Genomic DNA, 21115 nt, shown 5'->3' with positions numbered 1-21115 from the left:
ACTGCTGCAGTCACCATCTGCAGTAAGTTTGGAGGCCCCCAAAATAAAATGTCACTGTTTCCATTGTTTCCCCCTCTATTTGCCATGAAGTGATGGGACCGGATGCCATGATCTTAGTTTTCTCAATGTTGTGCTTTAAGCCTACTTTTTCACTCTCCTCTTTCACTTCATCAAGAGGCTCTTTGAAGGCACTTTCATCAAGAGCCTTCATGAAGAAGGCTCTTCTCTTCTTCACTTTTCTGCCATAAGGGTGGTGTCATCTGCATATCTGAGGTTACTGATATTACTCCCAGCAATCTTGATTCCACCTTATGTTTCATTCAGCCCAGCATTTCTCATGATGTACTCTGCATATAAGTTAAATAAGCAGGGTGACAATATACAGCCTTGACGTACTCCTTTTCCTATTTGGAACCAGTTTGTTGTTCCATGTCCTGTTGCTTCCTGACCTGCATACAGATTTCTCAGGAGGGAGGTCAAGTGGTCTGGTATTCCCATCTCTTTCAGAATTTTCCACAGTTTGTTGTGATCCACACAGTCAAAGGCTTGGGCATAGTCAAGAAAGCAGAAATAGATGTTTTTCTGGAACTCTCGCTTTTTCGATGATCCAACGGATGTTGGCAATTTGATCTCTGGTTCCTCTGCCTTTTCTAAATACAGCTTGAACATCTGGAGGTTCACGGTTCACTTATTGCTGAAGCCTGGCTTGCAGAATTTTGAGCATTAGTTTGCTAGCATGTAAGATGAGTGCAATTGTGCAGTAGTTTGAGCATTCTTTGGCATTGCCTTTCTTTGGGATTGGAAAGAAAACTGACCTTTTCCAGTCATATGGGCACTGCCAAGTCTTCCAAATTTGCTGGCATATTGAGTGCAGCACTTTCACAACATCGTCTTTTAGGATTTGAAATAGCTCAGTTGGAATTCCATCACCTCCACTAGCTTTGTCTGTGGTGATGTTTCCTAAGGCCCACTTGACTTCACATTCCAGGATGTTTGGCTCTAGGTGAGTGATCACACCATCATGATTATCTGGGTCATGAAGATCTTTTTTTGTCCACTTCTTCCATGTATTCCTGCCACCTCTTCTTAATCTCTTCTGCTTCTGTTAGGTCCATATCATTTCTGTTCTTTATTGTACCCCTCTGCATGAAATGTTCCCTTGATATCTCTAATTTTCTTGAAGAGATCTCTAGTGTTTCCCATTCTATTGTTTTCCTCTATTTCTTTTCATTGATCACTGAGGAAGCCTTTCTTATCTCTCCTTGCTATTCTTTGGAACTCTGCATTCAAATGGGTATGTCTTTCCTTTTCTCCTTTGCCTTTCGCTTCTCTTTTTTTCACAGCTATTTTAACAGTGCAAAATATCCAGGGACAAGAAATTTTAAGGGTGATTCCAAAATCTATGTTGAAGAAACAGACCATCATATCTACACGGGGGAGTGAGATAAGCAAAACTAGGAAGGTGTGAAATGGCCAGGAAAAATGGAGAAGTAGAGCTCAGACCAAAATGAGAGAAGAAAAGTCCAGAAGAAGTAAAGTGCTAGAGGAAGATGAAGTAAGAAAACTGTGGTCAAATAGAAAACACTTTTAAATTCAGTATTTTGGAGATAGTGAAGCTTTTAGTAATGACAAGGCCACAGCAGTATAATTTAATGGCTAAATTAAAGTTCACTGAAAAAGGAAGACATATAAATACTTTCTCCAACACCCATTTGGATGAGCACTTCATGAGTATCTATTCATGGATGTGTAACAATATGTTAGACATCTCAAAGAATATGATACACAGCAATGTAAAAGCAGTCTATACATCATGTGTTTATTCATTAATTCCTTCATCAATTCTTTCTTTAATTAACATTTATCAAGCACCATTTAGAATGCCAAGTACTGGGGGTAGGAATGGTAAAAGTAGCTGTAGCTTTTGTCCTATATTCTTTCCTTGTGGATTTTGACAGTTGGATGTCTCCCTGAAATTCAACCTTGGCAAGACTAAAATTGCTTATCAACTCTTTCTCCTCAAACCCATGTCTTCATCCAGTTTTTCTGTTTCTGTTAATGACAGCATTATAGTCTGAGCTGTTGAGGTTTGAAAGTTGAGTATTAGTAATCGCTTAAAATTTGTTATTATTTTTTAGTCACTAAGTTGTGTCCAACTTTTTTACAACCCCATGGACTGTGGCCCACGAAGTTCCTCTGTCCATGGGATTTCCTAGGCAAGAATACTGGAGTGGGTTGCCAGTTCCTTCTTCAGGGGATCTTCCTGACCCAGGGATCGAACCTGCATCTCTTACATTGGCTGGCGGATTCTTTACCACTAAGCCACGTGGGAAGTTTTTTTGTTTTTGTTTTTTACCAACTTCTTACTATAGCCAGGCATTATTTCAATAAATTTGCATTTAGCTCATTTAATCATCAAAACAGCACTGAAGAATAGGTTTTATTATCCTCTTTTTATACATGAGGACACTGGAACTCAGAGTGATGCAGAAACCAAGTCATTATGCCTCCAAAATCAAGTCTTTCACCATACTTCACCATCTTTGGAAAAAATCTCTTTACCTTTTTTGCCAGAATAATTCACATTTAATTACATATCTCTAAATGTCCTATTTCCTGTGTGTATTAACTTTAGAAAAAATATATAAATAAATTACATTCATGTATTTTAAAATATCAAAGCTATCAGTATTTAAGACTTCCCAAAGTTATCCCTTTCATTTTGTTATTCCAAAAGACAGGTAAGCGCTCTTCTTAGTAAAAGCTCATGTATTCCAAAATTGGATAAAAGTAGGTACCTTAAGAAGTCTGCATCATATCTGATGAGGTGGGAATTATATATACTTAAAGGATAACAAGAAGAATATTATAAGAACTCAGTAAACTGTGCAACAAGTATGACATTCAAAGAAGAGATCACTGAGTTTGGTGGCTGAGGGAGGAGGGGTTGGTTGGGAGAGGCTCCACAGAAGAGGTCAGTTCTGAACTGGACTTTGAAGAAAGAGGCAGAACACAAAGGCAGAGTGGAGGGAGATGGTATTACAGGCAGACAGAATATCACATATAGGAATGCAGAGATCAGAAATGAAAAGATGGGTTCAGAGGAAAGCAAGTAAGCAGCAGCACTTTAGTAGATTTATGTAGAGGCAGCACTCTAGTAGGTTTATAGAAATGTCTAGAAGAAAATAGATCACACAGAGACTTGAATATCAGTCTAACCAACTGTGGAGGGAATATTATCTGCCACTTACAGTCTAATCTGATTCCTAAAATACTTGTCTTCTTATTGGATCATAAATTTCCTAAAACGATGCTACTCATTTACACAACTGCCTAAATTGAAAACTCAGATGACCATTATATCTACTACTGTGGGCAGGAGTACTTTAGAAGAAATGGAGTAGCCATCATAGTCAACAAAAGAGTCTGAAATGCAGTACTTAGATGCAATCTCAAAAACGTCAGAATGATCTCTGTTTGTTTCCAAGGCAAACCATTCAATATCACAGTAATTCAAGTCTATGCCCCGACCAGTAAAGCTGAAGAAGCTGAACTTGAACTATTCTATAAAGACCTACAAGACCTTTTAGAACTAACACCCCAAAAAGATGTCCTTTTCATTACAGGGGACTGGAATGCAAAAGTAGAAAGTCAAGAAACACCTGGAGTAACAGGCAAATTTGGCCTTGGAGGACAGAATGAAGCAGGGCAAAGGCTAACAGAGTTTTGCCAAGAGAACACACTGATCATAGCAAACACCCTCTTCCACAACACAAGAGAAGACTCTACACATGGACATCACCAGATGGTCAATACCGAAATTAGATTGATTATATTCTTTGCAGTCAATGATGGAGAAGCTCTATACAGTCAGCAAAAACAAGACCAGGAGCTGACTGTGGCTCAGATCATGAACTCCTTATTGCCAAATTCAGACTTAAATTGAAGAAAGTAGGGAAAACACTAGACCATTCAGGTATGACCTAAATCGAATCCCTTATGATTATACAATGGAAGTGATAAATAGATCTAAGGGACTACATCTGATAGAGTGCCTGATGAACTATGGACAGAGGTTCGTGACACTGTACAGGAGATAGGGATCAAGACCATCCCCAAGAAAAAGAAGTGTAAAAAGGCAAAATGGCTGTCTGAGAAGGCCTTACAAATAGCTGTGAAAAGAAGAGAAAAGCAAAGAAGAAAAGCAAAGATATACCCATTTGAATGCAGAGTTCCAAAGAATAACAAGGAGAGATAAGAAAGCCTTCCTCAGCAATCAATGCAAATAAATAGAGGAAAACAACAGAATGGGAAAGTCTAGAGATCTCTTCCAGAAAATAGGAGATCCCAAGGGAACATTACATGCAAAGATGGACTCAATAAAGGACAGAAATGGTACGGACCTAACAGAAGCAGAAGATATTAAGACGAGGTGGCAAGAATACACAGAGGAACTGTACGAAAAAAGAGCTTCACAACCCAGATAATCACAATGGTGTGATCACTCACCTTGAGCCAGACATCCTGGAATGTGAAGTCAAGTGGGCCTTAGGAAGCATCACTATGAACAAAGCTAGTGGAGGTGATGGAATTCCAACTGAGGTATTTCAAATCCTAAAAGATGATGTTGTGAAAGTGCTGCACTCAATATGCCAGCAAATTTGAAAAATGCAGCAGTGGCCACAGGACTGGAAAAGGTCAGTTTTCATTCCAATCCCAAAAAAGGCAATGCCAAAGAATGCTCAAACTACCACACAATTGCACTCATCTCACACGCTAGGAAAGTAATGCTTGAAATTCTCCAAGACAGGCTTCAGCAATACATGAACCACGAACTTCCAGGTGTTCAAGCTGGTTTTAGAAAAGGCAGAGGAACCAGAGATCAAATTGCCAACATACTCTGGATCATCGAAAAAGCAAGAGAGTTCCAGAAAAACATCTATTTCTGCTTTATTGACTATGCCCAAGCCTTTGACTGTGTGGATCACAATAAACTGTGGAAAACTCTGAAAGAGATGGGAATACCAGACCACCTGACCTGCCTCTTGAGAAACCTGTATGCAGCTCAGGAAGCAACAGTTGGAATTGGACATGGAACAACAGACTGGTTCCAAGTAAGAAAAGGAGTACCTCAAGGCTGTACATTGTCACCCTGCTTATTTAACTTATATGCAGAGTACATCATGAGAAATGCTGGGCTGGAAGAAGCACAAGCTGGAATCAAGGTTGCTGGGAGAAATATCAATAACCTCAGATATGCAGGTGACACCACCCTTATGGCAGAAAGTGAAGAAGAACTAAAGAGCCACTTGATGAAAGTGAAAGAGGAGAGTGAAAAAGTTGGCTTAAAGCTCTACATTCGGAAAACTAAGATCATGGCATCTGATCCCATCACTTCATGGGAAACAGATGGGGAAGAAATGAAAACAGTGGCTGCCTTTATTCTTTGGGGCTCCAAAATCACTGCAGATGGTGACTGCAACCATGAAATTAAAAGATGCTTACTCATTGGAAGGAAAGTTATGACCAAGCTAGACAGCATATTCAAAAGCAGAGATATTACTTTGCCAACAAAGGTCCGTCTAGTCGAGGCTACGGTTTCTCCAGTAGTCATGTATGGATGTGATAGTTGGACTATAAAGAAAGCTGAGCGCCGAAGAATTGATGCTTTTGAACTGTGGTATTGCAGAAGACTCTTGAGAGTCCCTTGAAAAGCAAGGAGATCCATCCAGTCCATCCTAAAGGAAATCAGTCATGGGTGTTCATTCAAAGGTCTGATGTTGAAGCTGAAACTCCAATACTTTGGCCACCGGATGCAAAGAACTGACTCATTTGAAAAGACCCTGATGCTGGGAAATATTGAGGGCATGAGGAGAAGGGGATGACAGAGGATGAGATGGTTGGATGGCATCACCAACTCAATGGACATGAGTTTGGATGAACTCTTGGTGTTGGTGATGGACAGGGAGGCCCGGCATGCTGCAGTTCATGGGTTCACAAAGAGTCGGACACAACTGAGGACTGAAATGAACTGAACTTGAAAAGAAATTTATGAAGGAATTCATAGAATTTCTTCATAGTACACCCAAGCCAGACATGCTTATAAAGTTGCTTTTAAAAAGTACAGCTCGCTCACAGAGTAACTTTAGAGATCTCTGATTTCAACTCCATATTCATTTCCTACAGTTTCTTAATAGCCATATCCTCACATATTATTTTAAATAATCTATTTGAACAACTTTCAAAGTGATGGGGAGTTCGCTGTCTTGTAGGACCTGGGATTTCCTAAACTAACTGGTCTAAGTAAGCCAATTCCTGGTATGTGCATGCATGCTTAAGTTGCTTCTGTCATGTCTGACTCTTTGCAACCCCATGGACCGTAGCCCTCCATGCTCCTCTGTCCATGGGATTCTCCAGGCAAGAATACTGGAGTGGATTGCCGTGCCCTCCTCTAGGGGATCTTCCCAACCCAGGGATCAAACCCATGTCTCTTATATATCCTGCATTGGTAGGTGGGTTCTTTACCACCAGCACCCCCTGGGAAGCCCCCATTCCTGATATAGGACAAATTAAGTAGACAAAGGATTACAAAACATCAGTTTTCTATGATTCAGTCCTGTAAATCCAAATAATCAAAACAAAATCCTCTATATATACCACAATATAAGCTCTTTCAATGGAGAACACAGAAAACTATCTTTAGTATGGTAGATTAGACATTTATTGTTTTTGTCACCTAGCATCTTTTTCCCCCATTCTGACTCTGCCTGGGGACAGCAAGGACCACCTTCCCCCCCCAACTGCTACATGTTTCTGATGTAGAGGTAAGTCCTATTACCAAGAGGTGGAACATATGACTGTGAAATTATGACTGGTTAGGACTGGGAAAGTGACTGAAGCTAAGGTATCAGCACTAATACTCTTAATCCAGAAAGAACAACAGCCTCCTATGGATCTGGAGTTCCACCGACAGGAGGCTGAAATTGCTGCTTCCATTTTACTACCACAAAGGGAGAATCTATCTAAAAATAAAGTCAACCCAGAATAACTTAGACGGAGAAACAGATGGGGATCTGGGTCCTCATGACATTATTTAAATGCCTACTTCAAACCACACCCAAGTTAAATGTGTTTTTTCCTTAAACCAAGTTTGGATTTTTTTCTTTCACTTTCACCCCTAAGAGTACTACCCACAACAGTAACTGCCAAATCCTACAAAAAGAAAAGTAGGTCAACTTCTGAGCACTTTATCTATTATCATGCATTATTATATAATTTGGCTATACCAATAACCAACTTACATATTAAATTTAAAAAATGAGCCTGGCACATTTTAATTTTAACACAGCATTTCAGTTTCAACATTGCCTTGTAATGTTTTGTTTCTAGACAAAAATCAGTATTTTAAGCAGAAGAAAATGACTATAACTTTATATATATTATAACACTGTAAAGGCAAAAATAAACAACTCGGAAATTAAAAGTTTCCATTACATCCTATTAGCTATTTAAAAAAAAAACAAAAAAACACAGAAAACAAACAAAAAAACCTAGTGAACTATCCAGAAGCCATGTAAAGATTCTTACTTGAAGCTGAAGAGTATGTCGAAGAATAGTTTCTTCTAAGGCATGGATCCACTTCTCTCGCTCATCAGCATCACGAGCTGGAATAAAAGTTTATAAAAAGCAAAACCTTAATACCTACAATACAGCTCCATAATTGGAAGCAAAAATTTTAAATCATGATTCTAAATAGAAAAGGTTTTTGGTTGTGCCATTTCCTTAACAGGTTTTATCTTTCTATTCTTCTCAAATATGCAACCTAATTGCAGCAATTTATAACGAAGAGAATAAATATGTTCAACAATTGCAGGCTACCTTCCCACTGGGAATAATTAGAAAAGTTAAAATAATTTAAAATAACTGTTTTGAAAGCTTCAGAAAATAGCAAGATAGTAAAGAATTAACGGGCCAAAATCTAGGAAAAGACAAACATCCAGCCTGGTATTTAAGGGCCACTGTCCTCCTAGAGGCATTGTATATTTCAAAAGAGGAGTTATAGACTGAGCAACTTCTTAAAAGACTTGTTATTATGTATGAGCAGGGGACATATATACGGGGACTCCATGTACTTTCTGCTCAATTTTTCTGGGAACCTAAAACTACTCTAAAAACATCTGTTGGATGTTTGTCAGGCCAAAAATTAGGAGAGCAAGGCCGACCAACAGTGGTGGCTCTGGCAAACAGCTCAGGTTTTGATTGGGACCTCAAAGGGCTGCACCTTGGGATTAAGAATAAAACAGGGACTTCCCTGGCAGTCCAGTGGTTAAGACTTCACCTTCTAATGCCAAGGTGTGTGGGTTCAACCCCTGGTTAGAGAGCTAAGATCCCACATGCCTGGAGACTACATAAAACAGAAGCAATATTGTAACAAATTCGATACAGACTTTAAACATGGTCCACATCAAAAAAAAAAAGACTAAAACAGAATTAAAACCGTTGCTCAGTCATGTGGATCATCCAGAAAAATCCTGATGCCTGAAAGAAATTAAAACTACCCCAAGTTGTTACTGACTCTAAACATCCAGCTAGCAAAAGCAAATGAATATATTTTCTATAGAAAGATAACATCATATCAGCTTCCAAATTATTTTTATAAACAATTTTTAAATACAATGACTAGCACATAACCAAAGATAACCAAAGGTATACAAGGAGACAAAACCACACATAAATGAGAAATCAAATGATAGAAACAGATCAATAAGAGCTCCAGATATTTGAACAAACAGTCCCACAACTGAAAAGTAACTATGTTTTAATTCATTCAATAAAAGACTGGAAACTTTGACAGAGCCTTAGAAACTATTTTATAAATTATATGGGTTCTTTAAATAATTAAATATAAATTACAAAATTAAAACAACATAATAAGCAAAATTAAGAACTCAGTGAATGAGTCTGACAGCAGATTAAATCGGCTAAAGAGACAATGAGAGAACTGGAGAAGAGACCAGAAGAAACTCATCAGAACAAAAGACGAGTCAAAGAGAGAAAATATAGAAGAAAGGGAGAGCAACACAGACAGTAAGAGGGTGTAATATGCATGTGATTGAAATACCAAAAGAAGACAAAAGAGAGAAGGGACTAGAAGCACTACCTGATGAAGAATTTTTCAAAACAAGATGAAAGACATTAAGCCACGGATTTCAGAAGCCCAGGCTTCCCTGGTGGCTCAGATAGTAAAAAAATCTGCCTGTAATGTAGGAGACCCGGGTTTGATCCCTAGATGGAGAAGATTCCCTGGAGAAGGGTATGGCAACCCACTCCAGTATTCTGGCCTGGAGAATTCCATGGACAGAAGAGCCTGGAGGGCTACAGTCCATAGGGTCACAAAGAGTCAGATACGACTGAGTGACTAACACACACAAGAATTCTAAGCAGGCTGAATCAAAGAAAATCCACAGCTAGACCCATCCCAGCCAAAATTTACTACAAACCAAAGACAGAGGAAATATTTTTAAAATAGCTAGGGGTGAGATCTAAACAGTTTTGTAACTATTAGGTGAGGTCACAGAAAAAGTGTACTTTCGGTAGATCAAAAATATTCTATATTAAAATAATTGAAAAGTCATCCCATTAAGGAAACTCCAGACCCAGAAAGTTTTACCAGAGCACTCTGTCAGACATTTATGAAGAAAGAATGCCAATCAAACACAAAATATTCCAGAGAAAAGAAAAAGAAGAACACTCCCCAACTCTTTTAAGGTCAGAATAACTTTGATATTAACCTGACAAGACTATCATAAGAGAAAAAAATTTAAGGCAACTCTAATGCAAAAAGGATATGCAAAAATTCTTTATAAAACTTAATATGTCAAATTGAAGTTGAGTTTATTCCAGAAATACAAGGTTGGTTGAATATGGAAAAAAATCAAGCAACATCAAACAAGATAAAAATACATATGAATAAGGTTAATCACTGTAGCATTGTTTATAATTACAAAATACTATTAAACAACCTAAATGCTTAGATAGAGGAAGATGCTTGAATAAACCATGGAGTACAGTGCAAGTGTAAAAAAGAGAACAAGGAGGATCACTTTTGAGTGATTTGGAGTGATTTTTCAGATATATTATTCGATGAAAACAAAGAAGAAAGAAAGAAGGGGATATAAGAAAATATACTCACATGTGCTGGTTTGTGCAAAATAAATACAAGGAGGATGAACTATAAACTAATGAGATTGGTTACCTGCAAAGCACAGTGGGAAAGTATGGAAATCAGGAAAAACAGGAATGAGTTAGTAGGGGTTCAGAGGCAGCAATACTTCTCTGAATTTATCATTTTGTATATACTTAGACTCTTTAAAGCCACAGTAATATTTCACATTCTCCCCTCAGATAAATAATTTAAATCAACCAGGATGGGGAGAGGGTACCCAAAATACAATGTAATTCTGTGTATGTGTTCAGTCATGTCCAACTCTTTGGGATCTTCATGGACAATAGCCTGCCAGGCTCCTCTGTCCATGGGATTATTCAGGCAAGAATACTGGAGTGGGTTGCAATTTTCCTCTCCAGGGGATCTCCCCAACCCAGGGATTTAGCCCACGTCTCCTGCATCTCCTATATTGGCAGGCAGATTCCTTACCACTGAGCTACCTGGGAAAATATAATATCAACAGTAATAACTTAACCTAACTGTATTACAAATGAATAAGACAACCACACTGAAGGGTACGAGGAATAAAAAAGAAAAAATTAAGCCCAACTAACTTTGAAAACAGTATTCTAACTAGACAATGCAAGGCTAAACCGAAACAGAACCATACACAAATACTGTACAAAAATTGCACAAGTACTATAAATCTGGTTTTCACAGGAGTACAGTTGAGCAATTCTGTAACTACAAACAAGTGAATATATTGTAGATAATGCCAATTATGTAGATAATGCTGGTTTCTCAGTGTCTGAGGGAAAAAAATTACAAATGAGGAAAGTGAGAAGGATAGAATGAGCGATATGGTATTAAGAATAGAAAAGGAGGTATCACTATGAACTCAGGGTTCTAGATAGGGAGACAGAAAGACAGGAAGTGCATGAAAAAGAATGGGGGCATGTCAAAAGGAAAAAGGAGCCAAACTGAAGGAGTTCCAAAAACCAAAGCCTAAAGAATGTGAGTAGTATAATAACTGATAGTATTGAATTATAATCCAAAGAATAAAATAAATATCTAAGAGTACACTATTGATATAAATTACTTGAATAAATAGATGGGGAAGAAGGCACAGTTCTTTCTTCGGAAGAATTACAATTCATAAGTATAGCATGAATGAAAGAAATGTTTAAATCACCTGTAGACAAATACAACATTAATAATTACTGAAGGTAGGACTGGCCAATGGCATACTAATAGCTAAAAACAGTGGGCAAAAGTTTGAGGAGAAAGAAGGTATTAGCAGAGTCTCAAAGTATCTCTCCCAATATATTTATTAACTATGAAGGGAAAATCAGTAATTTTATAATGGACAAGTCTGGCAGACACCACCTTAATCCAGTGATCAAGATTAATATCACCAGTAACAAATTTCTTGATATTATATACCACTCTCTCGATATGACCCACTGACAAGGAAACAGCATCACTTCTGTAGTATTCTTACCAAAAACACATAATCTCACTCTAATCATGAGAAAACATCAGATAAACCCAAACTGAGAGGCATTCTACAAAATAACTAAAACTCACCAAAAATGTCAAAGTCACGAAAGACAAGAGGAGTAAGGAACTGTCATAACTAAAGGCAATATGGGATCTGAGATTGAACCCTGGAACAGAAAGGGGCATTAAAAGGGGAAAATCACATGAGCTCTGTGCTTTAGTTAAAAGTATTGTACCAAATGGGTAGAAGATTCAGCTCAGGACATCAGAGTCTGAAAAGGACAAGGAGGGCATACATCAAACCAAGAAACAACCTGGCATTGGGTAACAAAGCCAGCAGGATGAAAAGGAAAATTACACAATGGAAAAGTCCAGCATGGGGAGTCAGAGCCCCAGATGGAGTCTATGCGGGGCAGGGGGATTGGGTCAGGCTGGTACAAGTGGAATGAGGGGACATCCACACAAGGAAGTGAGTGATGATGGGAAACTAACTGCATACAGAGGGATTGATCAAATGAGTAAATATAACAAGGATAAAGGGTTTCTGGTTGTTGGATAGTTACAAAAACGGTAAGGGAGAAAACCAGAATGATTTCTGCAATGTTAGGCTGGAAATACAGGTATCAGTATGAACTAATAGTTTTTAATATTTATGTAAATAAATACATATGGAAATATGTACATGAATACACATGTATGTACACATGTATATAACATTCATATGTTTCTTAGCTCTGAGAGGGCCTGGGCACCATGAGAGCCATCAGCAATAAGTACACCTAGCATCAGGTACTGATTTCTGATTTCTAAATATCTTTCTCCATTACAAGGAACTAGGGCTCCTTGGAAAAATGGTTGATTTCAGGACTGGGACAGGGAAGATAGAAAACTCGCCTGGAACATCTTTTTTGTGCCTGAAAGTTAAAGAAGAAAATACTCAGAGAATGATAGGAACATGTCAACAGAACACAGAAGTCAGCTTAAAAAAAAATCCTACTGGCCAAATTAAGGACACTTTGAGCATTAAAATAATGATAGCAAAGAATTATAATCCATTGAGTAAAACAGGAAACCATGAGTTAGCACTGATACATATATATTGAAGGTTTGCTCAGAAATGGGATTTTGCATAGCTTCAAAATACCCCCACAAAATATCAAGAAAGGAAAAAGATAAAATACCACCTCAATCATGTGATCAAAGTAAATGTCATTAGTTATGGAACAAACTGAAATCCTGTGAAAAGAACAAAGAATCACTTCTGTGATCTTCAGGCCAGATATGTAATCTGCACCATGAAGAAACATTAGGAGAAAACAGAGGGACAGTCTACAAAATAATTAGCCTCTAATCTTTTAAAGTGTCAAAGTCATAAAACTCAAGGAAAGACTGAGTAGCTGTTCCAGACTAAAGGAGACTATTAAATGTGACAACTAAACGCAAACTGTGATTCTGAACCAGATCCTCCTGCTATAAAGGACATTATTGGAACAACTGGCAAAACCTGAATAGACTCGAAGGAGTAGATGGTTTTAATGCATCAATGTTAATTTCCTGATTTTAATGGTTGCATAGTGTGTTTACAAGAAAATTTCCTTGTTTGCAGGAAATAAATATATAATAAAAAAACATTCAGGGGCGATGGGACTTCCAGTTAACAACAACCTTCAAACAGTTTTGGGAGGGCAAAGTTCTTTGTACTGTATTTGCAACCTTATTGTAAATGCAAGATTATTTGAAATTCTTAAAAATTATACTTTAAAAACATTATTATGATAAAGAAGACATAAATAAATGGAAAAACCATTTTATGAGTTAGAATATTCAAATGGATCTACAGATTAAATGCAATGCAAATTAAAATTCCAAAGGCACTTTGGGAAATCAGTCAAACTGATTCTGAAATATAAATCAGGGAACTCCCTGGTGGGCCAGTGCTTAGGATTCAGTGCTTCCACTGCAGGGGAATGGGTTCAGTCCCTGGATGGGGAACCAAAGATCCTGCAAGCTGCCTGACTTGGCCAAAAAAAAAAAAAGAAAAATGGTACAAAATGTAAAGAATAGCCAAGTCCTTGAAAAGACAGAAGCATTTTAGAGGGTTTAGTCTATTACATATAAAGTCTTATAAAGCTATAATAATTAAGAAAATGTGATACTGGAACAGGATAAATAATAAACCAATGAAGCAGAACATAGACCAGAAACAGACCCACCCATAAATACAGACACTTGGTTAGTGCTAAGTATGGCTCTGAAGAGCAATAAGGAACAATCTTTCAATAAATGGTGCTAGGATAATATGGGTGAAAAAAAAAATGAAACCTGAACCTACCTTATACTATACACAAAAGTAAAATCCAGGTGATTTCTTAATTCTTAAATGTGAAAGAAAAACAACACATCTTCCAGAAGGTAAAACAGGAGAATATCATCTTAACTTTGGGACAGAAAAAAGCTTGTTAGGGTACAAAACTTAAGCAAGATATAAAGACAACAACTGATAAATCTAACTACATCAATTTGAGAGTAGCACTGAAATACATACATTACCACAAGTGAAAGAGATACCTAGTGGAAAGTTGCTGTATAACACAGGAAGCTCAACTGGTGCTCTGTGACAACCTAGGGGGGTGGTTTGGGATGGGCAGTGGGAGGGAGATTCAAGAGGGAGGGGACATATGTATAATTATGGCTGATTCACATCATTGTATGGTAGAAACCAACACAACATTGTAAAGCAATTATCCTCCAATTAAAAAAAAATCAAAGTACAAACTTAACAATTTGAGTTCATCAAAATACACCACTTAAAGAATATCATGGTAAGCCACTGTGACATATGAAGTCAAAGAACAAGGACTTCAGAGCCAGAACATCCCGTTCAACTCTGAACTTTGCTGTCTATTAACCATATGACTTTCAACAAGTTACTTAACCTTTCTAAGCCTCAATGTTCTTATCTATAGAAGGAGGACAATAATGGTATCTATAAGATTATTACAAAGGTAAAATGAGTTAGTCCAAATATAACACTTGGACAGGTAAATGGTATAATTATTATTATCATTACTGTTGAGCATTTATTATGACTTATCCCTGACCCCAAGGAACTCAAAAATTTAGTAAGAAGACAGATTTGTACTTAGTTGCATAAATACATGGCTTATGTCACCACCATGCCTGACAAATCCCATGGATAGAGGAGCCTGGTGGGCTGCAGTCCTTGGGGTCACAAGAGTTGCAAAGGACTTACTGATTAAACAACAACAACATCACCACTAAAGGGTGTAAATGAAAAATCAGGGAAGACCTCCTTAAGGAGTTTAGATCTCAAAGAATAAGAATCAGTTTGTGAAGCAGAGAAAGATAAGGATATCCTGAAAGTGGAAAGACATTAACGAAAGACACTGAAGCATGAAAAGAGTACAAATTAGAAAACTGGTTTAAATGTGTGTAGAACAGTGGGCTGATGGGCGAGAAGGAAATGGCAAAAGTTTAGGATCCTATCCCAAGGAGTGTGGATGGACTTTATGACAATGGGAAGCCCCTGAAGAGTTTCAAGCCTAAGAGTGACATGGCCTAATTTGCATGTTTAAAATATCAATCTGGGGCAAAAATAGAGGTGGTATGCCAGTCAGGAAGTGGTTGTGAGGGTGAGGCCTGAACTGAGAAATGTCTGGGACATGACATGAAGTGCCATTCTCACAGCCATCAGGGCACTAAACAGCAAGCACCTTTAAACCTGCCACATCCTCACAATCACCAGATTCTTCCTTGATACAGTCCCTCTCTCCAGCCTTTCTTTCCATCTCTACTGACAACATGCTTGTTCAAGCACTCATATAGTCTCATGCCTGTAAACAAAACATCATCACAAAAGATGTACATGTGCTAACCTCTGCTAGGGTCAGCGCAGCCTGCACACCTCATGCATATTTGAGCTTACATTTCAAGGCTGTTTCCATCAAAAACCTCAACATTCTCTAATACCATACTAGATTTACCTAACCTTCCTGAGTAACAGAAAAGGCCCTCCACATCTTTTATTTCATGCCTCTCTTATATGACCTAAACCATCTTCTCATAGGCCCCTAAACACTCTAAATGAACTATTTTCCTGTTGATGGCATACTTTCCCCCTCCTTGAATCTTAACGCTGACTCTACCCTCCTTCCCATCTCTAAGCCCCATGTGCCTCAGAACAAGTTCTACTTCTCCTTTTGACATGCCCCCATTCTTTTTCATTCTCTCTCTCTCTCTGAAACCATGCGTTCATATTGATACCTCCAATTCTAGTCTAACACCACATGGCTTACAGGTTTACTGGCACAAAGACAGACCAATGAAACAGAGGAGAGGCCAAAATGATTTTTGTATGTATGTATACCAAAATGATTTTTGACAAGGGTGCCAAGACTATACAATGGGGAAAAGACAGTCTTTTCAATAAATGCTACTGGGGAAAGTGGATATCCACAATTCAAAAGAATGAAGGCGGACTCTTAACATCCAAAATCTGGCTGAAAATGTATTTATTTTTATTTATTTATGGTCATGCTATGCATCTTGCAGGATATTAGTTCCCTGACCAGAGACTGAACCTGGGCCCATAGCAGTAAAAGCATGGAGTCCTAACTGCTGAACTGCCAGGGAACTCCCCAAAAATGTTTTAAAGACTTATATGTGAGACCTAAAACTATTAAACTCCTAGAAGAAAACACATGGGGAAATCTTTAGAACATTGGAATTGGCAAGGATTTGTTCAATATGATATCAAAAGCATAGGCAATGAAATTTAAAAATAGACAAACAGAACTATAAAAGAACCCCTTTATCCACAGTTTTGCTTTCCAGAGTTTCAGTTACCCCTCCAGTTAACCAGATGCTAAAATATTAAATGGAAATAAACAATTTATAAGTTTTAAACTGTGTATCATTCTGAGGAACATGATGAAATCTCACATCATCCTGCTTTGTCCTGTCCGGGATCCCCAACCATTAACATAATGTGCTCCTTACAGCCAACAATCAATATTGTCATGGCTCCATGATCCACACTAAGCAGAAGATCCTCCTTCCAGTGCATCATTATGTCAATGGTGGCCTAATAATACTTCCCAAGGCCTATATCATTCACCTCACTTCATCTCATCACTAGTCATTTTATCATCTCACATCATACAATAAGATACTTTGAAAGAAGTCACATTCACATAACTTTTACTATCATATACTACAATCGTTTTATGTTACTGTTAGTTATTGTTAATCCCTTACTATGGCTAATGCATAAATTATACCTAATGATAGGTATGTATGTATAGAAAAAAACATTAGGTATATATAGAGTTCAGTACTATGTGCAGTTTCAGGCATCCACTGGGTGCCTTGGAGTATATCCCTGTGATAAAGGGGGGACTAATGTACAACAAACTTAAAAATTTCTGTGCATCGAAGGAAACAATCAATAGAGAAATAGAGAAATATTTTCCCCTATAGAATAGGGGAAAATAACTGTAAATCATGTACATGATAAGGAGTTAATATCCAAAATACATGAAGGACTTCTACAACTCAACAACAACAACAACAAAATTTTTAAATGGGCAAAGAACAGCACTCAAACAAGAAAAAGAAATAAAAAGTACCCAGATTGGAAGAGGCAAAACTGTCTTTATATGCAAATGACATGATACCATACACAGAAAATTCTATAAAGACTCCACACAAAAACTATTAGAACTGATAAACGAATTCAACAAGGTAGCAGGATATCATATTAACTTGCAGAAATCTGTTCCATTTATTTACACCATCAATGAAGTATCAGAAAGGCAAAGTTTTTAAAAAATCCCTTTTAAAATCCCATCAAAAAGATAAAATGGTTAGGTACAAAACATGACCAAGGAAGTAAAAGATTTAGATGCTGAGAACTATAAAATATTGATAAAGGAAACTGAAAATGATTCAAATAAATGGAAAAACATCCCATGCTCTTGGATTGTAAGAATTAATATTGTTAATTTGGCCATACTACTCAAAGCATTCTACAGATTTAATGTGATGGCTACCAAACTACTCATGACATTTTTCACAGAACTAGAACAAACAATCTACAAATAATCTTAAGATTCATATGGAGCCGTAAAAGACCCCAAGTTGCCAAATCAATCCTGAGCAAAAAGAACAAAGCTGGAGACACAACCCTACCAGACTTCAGACAACATTACAAAGTTACAGTAATCAAAACAGCATGATTGGGGGGATAAAAACAGATAAATGGATCAACAGAATGGAACAGAGAACCAAGAAATAAACCCACACACCTACAGTCAATTAATCTTCAAAAAATGAGGTAAGAATATACCATGGAAAAAAACTGTCTCTTCAGCATGCGGGGTCGGGATAACTAGACAACCACATGTAAATCAATGAAGTTAGAATACACCCTCACACCATCCACAAAAATAAACTCTAAATGGCTAAAGTAAAAGTGAAAGTCACTCAGCCATGTCCAACTCTTTGCCACCAGGCCAGAATACTGGAGTGGGTAACCTTTCCCTTTTCCAGGGGAATCTTCTCAACCCAGGAACTGGGGTCTCCTGCATTGCAGGTGGATTCTTTACCAAATGAGCAATGAGGGAAGCTAAATGGCTAAAGACTTAAATATAAGAAAAGACACCATAAAACTCCTAGAAGAGAACATAAGCAAAACATTCTCTGACATAAATTGTATTAATTTAAAAAAAAATCTGACTCCCAAGGCAATAGGAATAAAAGCAAAAATAAATAAATGGGATCTAATCAAACAAAAGCTTTTGCAGAGCAAACGAAAAGACAACCTACAGAATGGGAGAAAATACCTGTGAATGATGCAACTCACAAGGGCTTAATTTTCAAAATATACAGACAGCTCATAACTAGACCACATAACGTTTTTGTGAGGTTTAAATGAGATAATTAATCCATACAATATTTACCACAGTATCTAACATAAACTTAAACATCAATATGGTAAATTCACAGATAAAGAGAACAGATTTGTGGTTGCCAAGGGTGAGGCAGAGTGGAGGAGGAAAGGATCGGGAATCTGGGATTAGCAGATGCAAACTATTATACACGGGATGGATAAACAATAAAATCCTATGGTATAGCACAGGGAACTACATTCAACATCCTGTGATAAATCATAACAAAGCAGAATATATATAACTGAATCCCTTGGCTATATAGCAGAAATTAACACAACACTGCACATCAACTATACTTCAATAAAGTTTAAAAATATATGCTATTCTTATCACACACAGCCTTAAGAGAAAACAAGTTCTACTAATAATCTAATAGATGATTAGTTACAGAAAATGAGTTAGGAGGAGATTATTGGTAACTTCTAATTCCCAATGCCTGGCTTATATAGAAACAATATGTGGTACACAGAAAGAGAAACAGTATTCATCCAGTAAGTAAAATACTTCTATTTACAGGATTTTTAATTACATATCTATTCACATTTCCTCCATTATACACATTTAAAATACATTTTTAGACAAGTTTCCAAAACTCTGATACCTTACCATTCCTGATCCACTATTTAGGAATCTGTCCTCCTTGTCATATTTTCTTCTCTATGAATAAACTACTGTTTGTTTGCAGAAGGAAGTGGTTATTTCCCTGTTCTGTAACTGAAGTAAAAAGAAGAAATAGCCTCTATAATCAGGAAGCTCTCTTTTTCTCTGAAAGTTGTTGTGAAATGAAAACATTACAAAAAAATCATATTTACAAGATCAAATGCTGAGACACTCCTCAAATATCTACTGAGCCCCATTATGCATCAGGTACTATCTTGGCGTTACAGGCAAAGATAGTGTTAGTCACTCAGTCGTGTCTGACTCTTTACAATCCCATGAACTGTAGCCCACCAGGTTCCTCTGTTCATGGAATTTTCCAGGCAAGAATACTGGAGTAGGTTGCCATTCCCTTTTCCAGGGGGATCTTCCCAACACAGGAATCAAACCCAGGTCTCTGGCATTGCAGGCAGATTCTGTACTGTCTAAGTCACTAGGTCTCCCACATGGCAAGTGGATTCTTTGCTGTCTGAGCCACGAGGGAAGCCCATGAGTACTGGAGTGGGTAGCCTATTCCTTCTCCAGGGGATTGTCCTGACCCAGGAATTGAACTGGAGTCTCCTGTGTTGCAGGCAGATTCTTTACCAGCTGTGCTACCAGGGAAGCACAGGCAAAGATAAAACAATTCATAATCTCAAGCAACTTAGTCTCTTGGAAAGTATAACCATTTGGTTGAATAGTGTATTGTTTTAAGTATCTCCACCCATTCTAATACATGCTTATTAGCATCCTAGTCATTCTTGTGAACTACATTAAAATGTCACTTTCTCCCTATATGTTGCTCATGATAAAGGGATCTGCTCTTTCCTTCTTTAAATTTATTCAAATGTTCCCACACTCAGGTAGTATATGAATATATGTTACACTAGTCACTGTCTTAGGCATTAGGGGTACAATTTTGAGTTTACAGATCTAGTCCAGCAATAATCAGATCCAAACCTACCTTTTCTATCCTCCCAATACACTCCTCCACAAACCAGTACATTTCAGTTACACTGTACTTACTGTACTCACAATTCTCAGCTTTTGCTCAAGTTGTTCCTTCCACTGAAATGCCAAAGACTTGCCTCTATCTGTGTAAATAATACAAGCTAACTCTATTGAGCACTTAATTTGTGTCAGCACTGTCTGACACCTTTGTCTAAATGCATATTAAATTAAATCCTAATTAAATCCTCACAACAACTACATGAGACAGGTATTATTATTATCCTTATTTTCCAGAATAGAGAAATAGAAAAGTTTGGTATTTTGCATTGGTATACCACCAAGAAGGGCTTTCCTGGTGGCTCAGCTGGTAAAGAATCTGCCTGAAATGTAGGAGACCTGGGTTCAGTCCCTGGGTTGGGAAGATCCCCTGGAGAAGGGAACAGCTACCCACTCCAGAATTCTGGCCTGGAGAATTCCATGGACTGTATAGTCCATGGGGTCACAAAGAGCGACACAACTGAGTGACGTTCGCATACCACCAAGAAAGGAGACAGCAAAAATTAAGTCTCTAGGTTTCAAGTAACCCTACCTTTGTTAAATAAGCCTCATTCCATGCCCTTCTTATTAGACAAAGTCCTCCTCAAAAGATAACAATATAAACTTTTCTGCCTTGGAAATAGTATATGAAATAGAAAAAAACAAGAGCTCAAAACTCTAATCAGAAAACCTGGATTCAGGTCGCAGTGTCACTAATTTTGTGTGACCTCAGGAGGGCAGTACTTAATAAAAGAGATATATATACACACAAATTTTAAGAAGGGGTTTTAACATCACCAACCAGCTCGAAGGTCTACAGTGAAAAGTGGATAATAAGATATATGACAACGTTTAG

The 21115-nt window shown here is 37.6% G+C and overlaps 1 protein-coding gene across 22 annotated transcripts in view; it reads right to left on the bottom strand.

Moving 5' to 3' along the window:
* The window catches only part of OSBPL9 (oxysterol binding protein like 9), a 266637-nt gene that overhangs the window by 66654 nt on the left and 178868 nt on the right, over nucleotides 1-21115 (bottom strand). For all 22 annotated transcript variants that reach the window (XM_086387899.1, XM_086387889.1, XM_086387886.1 and 19 more), the window contains one exon: nucleotides 7588-7664. In XM_086387899.1, coding sequence (XP_086244025.1) covers nucleotides 7588-7664 — 77 coding nt within the window. The remainder of the gene's footprint in view (nucleotides 1-7587; nucleotides 7665-21115) is intronic.

The sequence above is a fragment of the Bos grunniens genome, chromosome 3 (assembly GCF_055505025.1).
Source record: "Bos grunniens cultivar Pamir isolate PY7600 chromosome 3, Bosgru_T2T1.0, whole genome shotgun sequence".
NCBI classification, from domain to species: Eukaryota; Metazoa; Chordata; class Mammalia; order Artiodactyla; family Bovidae; genus Bos; species Bos grunniens.
The sequence above is the reverse complement of the archived record's forward strand: the minus strand, read 5'-3'. Positions and strand labels throughout refer to the sequence as shown.